Source organism: Danio aesculapii, chromosome 12, assembly GCF_903798145.1.
Source record: "Danio aesculapii chromosome 12, fDanAes4.1, whole genome shotgun sequence".
In the NCBI taxonomy this organism is placed as follows: Eukaryota; Metazoa; Chordata; class Actinopteri; order Cypriniformes; family Danionidae; genus Danio; species Danio aesculapii.
The window spans coordinates 15,579,703-15,590,396 of NC_079446.1; the positions used below are offsets into that span (position 1 = coordinate 15,579,703).

Consider the following 10,694-nt stretch of genomic DNA (forward strand, 5'->3'; position numbering starts at 1 on the left):
TGCATAAGATTATTATGATTTTTTTATTTTTCCTTACTTAGTAAATTTACCTACAGATGTAGCTTATACACAGTCAATACAAAAAAGAGCAACCTTCTATTTTTAGAACTTTATTTTATTAAAAAAGGCACAATATATAAAAAAAATAAATAAAATGCAATAAGATAAACAGCGTTTTCCTGAACAAGGGAGTTTCAAAATATTGTTGCAGTTTTTTTTTTAATGAATACCTTTTAAAAAAGCAGTTTATTACTGGAGAATTTGCATTAATGGATGTGATATTTAGAAAGTAAAAGTAAAATATTGATAAAATATAATGCATTCTCAGCATTATTGTCTGCATCAATAAAACTAAATAACATAATTTTCCAAAATAAAGAAAAATTGTAATATATAAACTCAATCACATTTATGCAAAAGTTACCCCAAAATATTTTTGTGTAGGTACAGTAGCAAAAGTTGTTTGAGTGGCAAAAGCCAAACTTTTCTCCAGCTTGAAATGTCTGTAAAATTGTTAAAATAAGCAATAACATAATTTTGAGACAACTTCTTTCCGAAACAGTGCACGGATTAATTTGTTACATGAATTTGGAACTAGACAAGCTGCATTTTCAAATGGATTACAAAGTAGTGCTATGGCACATTAAGTTCTGTTCAAGCCTTTAAACAGTATAATGACTCCCGCAGGAACGGCATCAAAGGCAATGGCGAATTCCTTTGGTGAGACAGGATAGCAATATGATGGCAAAAGACCGTTTTCATTAAAGATAATTTAATGAAAATAATTTTATTATAATACCAATTCTGAAGAAACAAGGATTTATTTTTATAGAGTTCCAAATAAAGAATGAGTGCGGAAAAATAACTGTTTATAAATAAGAGATTAAGCAAGAAACATATGCTTGTGAAATGCAGAGTTTTGTGGGTAACTTTTCAATATTATAATTACATAGGAAGAGAAAGTTTAAGCCACCCAGCTGTGAAAAAAAATATAATTAGGGATATAATTCCAAATTGATGTGGGTCACTTTAAAACTTGTTCCATCCAATTGACTTTAAGGGTGCAATTTAAAGTATAACATTTTAGTAAGTGACAATTTAGTAAGTGTTCACAGTCAGTGTATATTTTAATCATTGGACTTCCATTTTAGAAACAGATATTGAAAAACAAGCTGTTTTTTCGAATTTTGTTTTAAATGTCAAATACAAAAATTTAAATATGAGGCGTTTTTCTTTTTCATGGTGAAAAATGGACAAGTAATATTTTAAAATGATTTGATTTTCATTTTTATTTCGAATAACAAAAAATAAAATCCCCAGAAAACAAAAACAAATTAAGGCTTGTTTTTTTATACCAACTCATTTACAGAGATACAGTGCTGTCACACACAAGCTAGCATACAATAGGCTGATAAAAATGAGGATGTTAATTGTTCTGGTCCTAAAGTGTATAACATACTGTAAAACAGAGCAATATTTGAATGTTAATTTAGAGTCAGACGTAACCTTAATATTAATCTTAAGTTTATGTGTTGTATTGTGATTTGCACATTGCTTTTTTTAATCAAAAGAAATGAGCAAAATTTTGCTTCCCTTCTTTAAGCCACTTCTTTCTAGAGCGAGTGAATGCACCCTCAGCTTTTTTTTATATATATATATCTCATGTAATTAGTTCTGTATTTCTATTAGATTGAGTTGATCATCTTCTGTTAAATTATCCATCTCCTTTTCCTTAATGGAGTAAATGCTATGGTATCCTCTTCCTTAGCCATTCTAGCCCATGCACACATATTTGCCAAATGATCTTAAGTATTTTGCAGATTCGTATTTAAACACTTCAAAGATTGTTCTAAAGTTGCTTTCCTTAAAAATATTAAAGCAAATAATTAATTTCTATAATAACTTGTTTGTTCTTTAAGCACAAGCTTCTAATCTGATGCTATCCTATTTACTATTTCAGACCTACAAATATTAATCTGTATTGCTATTGCATTATGATCTATCAGCAGGGTGGGATAAGTATAGATATGGCCATTTGGTTTAGGTCCTTAATAAATTACTAAGATCTTTACTGGGCCAATTAAACCCTGGATCATCAGGAAATGTTTGCCTCCAAGTATTCTATCAGTTCATATTTATCCATTAATAGTTTTAATTTTGCAGTCACCGAGAAATCTTTGAAAGGTGGAAAACAATGATTTCAATTATTATAAGTGATATTAAAACCTCCTCCAATTATGATATGCACATTTTAGTCCACCCATGTTTAATGCAATTTTCTTATAAATCAAGCAACTGGACATTCTGTGCATTGGAGTAAATATTAATAATCAAAAACGTTATGTTAACAATAGATATTATACGAATGAGAAAGTGGTCATTATCACCTTCTGAGTACAAAATGTTGCCTTTAAAACATTTTAGTGCAGTCATAATAGCAGCAGAAAGCTCTGAACAGTTGGAATACTATACATTATTCCCCCATTGGGACAGCTAAAAATTAAGAGTGTTTCAGGTACGGTGCGTGATTCTTAGAAAACAAAAATCATTTTTTAAATTGTTCCACAAACAAGACCAGTGCTTTACGTTTGAAATTGAACTGCAATCCCCTAGAATTTACAGATATTATAGAAAAAGACAAACGGACAACTTGAAAAATTAAGAATATCGAAATGAATGTCACTTGAGCAAAAATATGTTCATTCAAGGGCCAAACGAATCACCTTATCGCAAATAGAGAACAGTAAAGTCAATAAGAAACATAAAATAATTAAATAAAAATTTTAAAAAATGAACAAAAAAAAAAAAAGTCTTTAAAAGTACAATCACTGCCTGTGCATGAAGTAGAAACATAAAGAAAGACAAATGATAAGCGGCAACGAGTTCAAGTCATTTTATCTCCGTTGGATCCTCAAGGCATCCTCAATCTGATAAAGACAAAGCTCAATGCCCCAAATGAAAACTCGCACCCAGAAGAAAAAGGCTGATTTGCCCTCGTTTCGCACCTTTCGAACTGTAAGCCAAAAATTGGCTCTAGTTTCTTTGACGGATTGAGGAAGATCTTCAGCAAACCTCTGGTGTTTTTCTTGTAGGAACGAGTTGTTCTTCACTGCAGCCCACAGAGCATCCCGATGTGTTCTCATCAGAAATCAAAGTAAGATCCCTCCTGGTCAAGCGACTCCCAGCTTTCTCATTCCCAGATGGTGTACGACGTCGATCACCTCCATTAACTTACTTTGTTTTTGAGGCAGAATGGTCCAATTTTTATGGTTTCAGTTTTAACATCTTCAACTGATTCCAGTACCCCAGTAACTCTCCACTTTTTCAATCTGTGTCTTTGCATCCTTTATTTCTTTATATGCAAAATCAATTGTCAACTTAAAGCTTTCTAGTTTCATGGAGTTTTCCACCTCTGCTGGATGTGATGGAAATTCCTCTTTTGAAAGCATCAGAGACAACTGACCGACTGTGTTAGAATAGTCATGGCAGTTAGACATGAGGGGATTGCCTAAACCTGTCACAGCTGCTTGTTTGATAGCCTTCATCCTTCTCTTCTTTTCCTGTGACGACATGTGGATGATAGACGACTTAATAATAACAGTTAGACTCTGCCCAGGTTCTTTATTGTGTTTGTCCCAATATTATAGTTTTGGTGGTCCAAGTATTCAGTCAGGTGGCCATCTTGGCCCCTATCAGTGACAACCAATTAAAAACATCTCAACTTTTCAGAATGCTGCAAACGCACAGCAAGTCACGTGACAAGAACGGACTAGAACTGACAAAAACTGCTTCATACATTGTATGGAATATGCACATTTTGGTAGACTAATTACCTCAGACAAACACAGAACACCCAAACACTGCTGTGTTTTCTCCATAAATAAAACTTAAATATATATGCAGGGGGCGACGCAGTGGCGCAGTAGGTAGTGCTTTCACCTCACAGCATAAAGGTCACTGGTTCGAGCCTCGGCTGGGTCAGTTGGCGTTTCTGTGTGGAGTTTGCATGTTCTCCATGCGTGGGTTTCCTCCGGGTGCTCCAGTTTCCCCCACTGTCCAAAGACATGCGGTACAGGTGAATTGGGTAGGCTAAATTGTCCATAGTGTATGTGTGTGTAAGGATGTTTCCCAGAGGTGGGTTGTGGCTGGAAGGGCATCCACTGTGTAAAAAACGTGCTGGATAAGTTGGCTGTTCATTCCGCTGTGGTGACCCCGGATTAATAAAGGGACTAAGCCGAAAACAAAATAAATGAATTAATATATATCCAGGATAGCTTCCATACCGAATAAACTGATTGAAATGAGCTTATCTACAAACAAATCTTGATTAGATGGGAAATGACAGACAGGGCCAGACAGAAACTGCAGACATGTTTGCATATTCTGCACATAATTTATATCTACATTTATACATGCATTTCTATGCAGAATGTATATTACTGAAATTAATATAAAAACTGAATAAATATATATTTACACACATCTACATAAGTAAAGCAATAGATTGAATAACATCCTCAAAAATCTGTGGATTTTTGCACATGCACATTTTGTCGGGACCTATTTACAGACAACTTTGTTATATTAGAATGGTCATTAAGGCAACATAATCAAAAGTAAAGCCTTTAAAAATATTACATTCGTGGAGGGTCTGTTCCTATAACATGGACATCTCTAGTAATGTCTAATTTACAGACAAATCATTTTATTTCAATCAGATTAGTCACAGTAGTTCAGTCACTGCCCACCAATGGAGTAGAAGAGTAGAATTAATGGAAAAACATCTTCAATTACTCTTTTTTTATACTACTTTACAGCTTCAGGAGACTATTATAAGCCATTTTAGGATTAGCTCACATCAATATAAAATCCAGTCATTTTTACTCACACTTAAATTTGCTCACTTCAGCTAATTCTATTTCAGGAGTCACCACAATGGATCTGTCCATCATATAAAAACATTGCGTCTCTTCAGAAGACCTGAATCTTTTTTGCATATGGATTTATTTTTGCTCTCTTTATGAATGGTTTAAAACATCAGACTACTTTAGATAAATAGACAATCAGGGCGAAGCAGTGGTGCAGTAGTGCTGTCGCCTCACAGTAAGAGGGTCTCTGGTTCGAGCCTCGGCTGGGTCAGTTGGCATTTCTGTGTGGAGTTTGCATGTTCTCCCTGCATTTGCATGGGTTTCCTCCGGGTGCTCCGGTTTCTCCCAAAGACATGCGGTACAGGTGAATTGGGAAGGCTAAATTGTCCATAGTGTATGAGCGTGTATGGATGTTTCCCAAAGATGTGTTGCAGCTGGAAGGGCATGCGCTGCATAAAACATATGCTGGATAAGTTTGCGGTTCATTCCACTGTGGCGACCCCAGATTAATAACGGGACTAAGCCGAAAATAAAATAAATGAATGAATGAAATAGACATTCAACAGATGGACAGAAATCTCAGATTTCATAGAAGAAAGTATTAGTTCTGCAATTTAAATAAAAAAATATTAATTCATATTGATTTGAGGTGGGGGTGAATATGTGCCTAAACTGAATGTAAAAAGTAAAACGTACAGATGCATTGCAGTCATGGGAATCTGGAGGACAAATCTTCATGACTAGCATGTCACAATTCAAAGAAAAAAATGATTTCAATTTGGTGAAATATGAGCTGCACACATTCTCAAACTTTCCTGCATAAAATTCTACATGCTGGCCTGCACATTTAGGGCAATTACATAGCAAAAAGACAAAAGTTTTATAGACTCACATCTACAACAGCATCACTTAGGTGGCGCTGCTGTCGAAAGAGGATGTTAGTTGCTCCAGAAACAAAACCCCGAACATTTATGTCTGACAGCAGGTGGTGCTGTTGGAGTGCCATGTAAGGCATGCACAGGTAACCCTGGAAACACGCAAAGAGAACTGTCAAAAAAAGTGTAACTAATCAAACAAAGAAGTGTTTTGCTTTTCATCAACATATATATGCCTTTTTTTAAATATAAAAAAGTACAGTCCTTGCTAAATTAATTAAAATTTAATGATTTCCTAGTATTTAAAAACACAACTGTTCAACATAAGAAGAGTTTCTTGAGCATCAAATCAGCATTACAATGAAATCTAAAGGATCATGTGACACAGAGGACCGGAGCGATGATGCTGCAATTTATTTTAAATTGCAAGAAGAACTAACATGGTACTGTAAGTTTTGCTAGACACAAGATATTGTAAATAGTTTTTGCCTATGCTTTTTAATAATTGTTTACACTTTTGGCCAGTGGAGCTTGTTGGATCTATATGCTGTATAAGACATGTATAAATGAAAGTGTGTAAGCGAGCCTGTCTTTGGAAAGTCAAAATAGGAAATTCTTCGGCACAATAAGCAGATTCTCTGTCAGTGACATCACATTATAACATTCAATCTTAATTCTCATAAAACAATCTAATTCTTTCTTAGGCTCAGTGGATTTGTTGTTACTTTTTTTTAGGAAAAAGGCAAGTTCAGTCTACCCCTTAGATAAAAAAAAAAAATCAAATGAAGCCAATGCCATCTACATTATGCCATAAACAGATGAGAGTAATAAACTCTGAACTGTATCCTTGAGTTGTCATTACTGTCTTCCATTCATTCAATTTTTTTTAAGTCATTAAAAAACAAAATTGTACTCTGTATTTCAAGTAAATATTTTAAATGAATGTATCTGAACTGCCCATCCTTGGTCCTTAACGGAATTATTATTTTACATATTATTTTATAATTATTTTACAGTCATAATTACTTGTTATTTTGCTTTTCTGTGTATAATCAGTCTGTAAAAAATGTAAGTCTGATAACAATTTGAAGTAATTTCTAAAGTTTTTTTTAGGGCTAATACAATAATAAACTTTAAAAAATATAAATTAAAAATTCTGAATCCTTTGGTAATGCAGATGACATGCCACATTATTTATCTTCATTAATTCTCTACCGTTTTGATATTGAAAATATTAATAATAATAATAATAATATAATAATAAATAAAAAATACAGATATTTGGATTAAATGTTTTGATTACTCATTACAGTGCACTCCAGCTATCTTCTGTATGTACTACATGTTAATAACTACAACTACCATGATGCTTCAAGCCAATCAACACCCGATACAACTATGAACAATCTGGACTGATATATACACACACACAGCTGACTTTATAAACCCTTCAGTCACTCGCTCTCATTGCATAGTCTTGTTTATCTGTAAAAGTGTGAGCATTGTGCTTCCTGCCCTGTTCCTGTTGTGGTTTTTGGACTGATTTACGGTATAGGATGCCTGCCTTGTACCTGTCATCTGTTTTCTGGCTTACACTCCGTGGATTGCCCTGATATTGTTGTTTGTTCTCATTTCAACATTTGCCTGCTGACTATTCTCTTTGAATAAAGCTGTACTTGAAACTTTACATTGCTGGCAGTGCATTAATTATCGATACATTATAACTATTTGCAAATGTGACTAAGGTAATCAAAAAGTAACCAACCATAACTGTTCATATTGTTGTTATTTGGATTACTTCTTGAATTAAAAACAGCTCCAATTCAATATCTACAATTTTATTTTAACAAATATGTATTCTACAGAGTATGATATTGTTTTTTTGTGTACAAACCTTTGTAAAGATAGCGAGTGGCTGTCCATACTGGTCCTCTTGCAATCCAGATACCAGGCCTGTGGTCAGTGTTCCATGTCCTGTGGCTGACTGTGGCTGTACTGTTATTGGCAGTCCGGAATCTTTGTCAGTTATCTCTAAATGGCCTATGTCCATTTTACTTTCCTTTTCGTCCATCACATGAGGCTCCAGAGTTTCCCACTCACTCTCAGAGGTGTTCAGCAAGTTCTGTTGTTCTGCACGAGCATCAATGTAGTGTGTGTCCAAAGTAGAATTACAAGGCTTTGATTGATCTGGTTGATCATTGACATCATACCTGTGCTCATTCTCTTTTGGTATACGAGTAATATCTGTAGAAAACAAGGATAGTGATTCTTCATCTGCAGATATGACTTCTGGTGAACTGAAATCCTCTGAGATGCTCCTTCGGGTCTGATAGTGAGAGGAATCAGAGAGCCCATACTCTATCATACCTACAAAAGAATTCAAAAAGTCATTTAATAAAACTTCAAAGCAATAGGCTGCACATAGATGGCACATATTAAAGAGTTAGTTCACCCAAACATATCCATATAGAGGTAAACAAAATGCAGTATTCTCAGGTTGTTGGTGGTAAATGTAATGGCACCAAAAATGCAATGGAAGAATAATGCAGTTTCTCGCTAGAAGTTACACAAAACTTTTTTGTTTTTAAAATAAGAATATTTGTCTTACAGAAAAGCATTATTTCTCTACACACATTATCCCCTTGTTCCTGGGAAAAGTACATCTCGGTACCAAGATTTGTATTTTTAATTTACACAATTCATAGGGCAGAGGTTGAAAGAGATGTTATGCTTCTGAATGGTTCTCTGTGAAAACAATTTATTGTCAATATATAACATTTCCACCTCAATAATCTGAGCACAATCAGGCACATCCCTTTCACAATTTGGCATTTAAATCTTTGTTTGGAAAACGTAACCCTGACATGCTTGTAGTTCATTTCAGAATTGGAAATATGGATTTGAAGCAGGCCAGATGTATGTAAAATCACATTGCTACTTTTTTTTTTCAGGTTCAGAACAGATCTAAAAAATTCTTCTTAAGTAGATGTTTGTGATTAACATATTACAACAAATTCCAATGTGTTTCAGATGAGAGTTTAAAAAATGTTATTTGCTTAATTATTTACTAACTCATTCTGAATATTCTTAAAAATTATCAGCTACTTTTAAATAACTAGTTTGTCTATAATGCATTACTTTAATTAGTGATGAAAAATGTATCATTAAAGTATGAAAATACAGCCATTAACCACAATATACATTCGCTTTAAGTCAAGAATACAGCATTTGTAGCTGTAGTTATAAACTGCAAACTAATGCCTAATAATGTAAAGTTAATTCTTTACAAATGATTAATTAACTATTTGCTAATGCTTAATAAATTATTCATGTTGCAAGAATATTGAAGACATTGACCAATAAAAACATGGCACCAGATCACATCAGTATTTTACAACCTGGAAACAATGACAGGATGGTCATCAGAGTTTCAACCAATCTTTTCACTGGAGTCACATAAAACAGGATCTGCAGAAGGATAGTAAACATTTACATATTTAAGATCACATTCATCCTTGGGATTCCATTTTACTATAAATTGTGTAATGAGATGATAATAACGACCTTCTTTTCAAGCAGTATCAGTTTAAAGAGAATGAGAACCTACAGAAAAAGTGAAAAAAAAAAAAAATATTGTGAAAAACAAGTGTTGCAAGTTTCATAAGACAAAACAATTATCCAAGAGGAAGAAGCATCATTTTAAGAAGTTTTACCTTGTGTTTAAAGTGCAGAATTAAATCTCTGGCGGACAGACCTTTATAACAAAAAAAATACAATTAGTAATAGTAATAAAAGCAGTAATGACTGGACAAATAATTTCATTTGAAACTAAATACAATAAGAAAGCAGTTATGTGATTTTTTTTATATATTTAACAAATTTTAACATTTGTTTTTACATTTAATAAATGTCGCCTTGATAAATAGAATAATTTTCTGAAAATATAAAGAAATAGTATATACGCTACTGGTCAAAAGCTTGTGGTCAATTTTTTTTTAAAGAAAATTATTCTGTTCATCAAGGTGGCATTTATTAAATTACCCTTAATTTATTAAATTACCATTAATAATAATAAATAATAATAATAATAATAATAATAATAATAACAATAATAATTAATATTAGAGTGAATTCTGAAGGAGCATGTGACTCTGAAGACTGGAGTAATGAAGCTGAAATTCATCTATAAAATAACTTGAATAAACTATTAAATTAAATTTAAACTACTTTTAAACAGTTATTTTATAGTGCAATAACATTTCACAATTGTACATTTTTATGTATTTTTGATTAAATAAATGCTGCCTTGGTGAGCAGGATAAGCTTATTTTAAAACATTTAAAAATCCTACTGACCCCAAACTTTTGTGTCCATGTGTGTGTGTGTGTGTGTGTGTGTGTGTGTGTGTGTGTGTGTGTGTGTGTGTGTGTGTGTGTGCGCGCATTTAATGAGAATGGGGAATTGTACCAATCATATACACAAAACCCAACATTTTACAGGATACATTTTAAGTACAACTTCAAATCAGATGAGGTTGGGAGAGTATGGAAAACGCAAATTATTTAACAACAAATATGTGAGAAAATTATTGAAATGTTTAAAAACAATGTTCCTTAAAAAAGATAGGAAGACATTTAAAGACATTTCACCTTCAACAGTGCATAACATAATTAAAACATACAAGAAATCTGGAGGAATTTCAGGACAAGGACAAAGGGGCAAGCCTAAGCTGAACAACTGTGATCTCTGATCCCTCAGGCAGCACTGCATCAAGAATCGTAATTTATCTGTAAGCATTAATCGCCACATGTGCTCAGGACTACTTTGGCAAACCTTTGTCAAGTACCACAATATGTACTTACACAATACTTATGTTAACAGCGTCTAGAAGCGCCGTCAGTGGAAATGTATACTGTGGTCAGATGAATCAGCATTTCAGATATTTTTCCAT

At 33.3% G+C, this 10,694-nt stretch overlaps 1 protein-coding gene across 1 annotated transcript in view; it reads right to left on the reverse strand.

The window, feature by feature from the left end:
* Positions 1-10,694, reverse strand: part of avl9 (AVL9 homolog (S. cerevisiase)) — a 28,190-nt gene that overhangs the window by 5,668 nt on the left and 11,828 nt on the right. The window contains exons 7-11 of the mRNA XM_056469346.1: positions 9,457-9,497; positions 9,308-9,346; positions 9,142-9,211; positions 7,638-8,110; positions 5,761-5,895 (exon numbers count right to left, since the gene is read on the reverse strand). Coding sequence (XP_056325321.1) covers positions 5,761-5,895; positions 7,638-8,110; positions 9,142-9,211; positions 9,308-9,346; positions 9,457-9,497 — 758 coding nt within the window. The remainder of the gene's footprint in view (positions 1-5,760; positions 5,896-7,637; positions 8,111-9,141; positions 9,212-9,307; positions 9,347-9,456; positions 9,498-10,694) is intronic.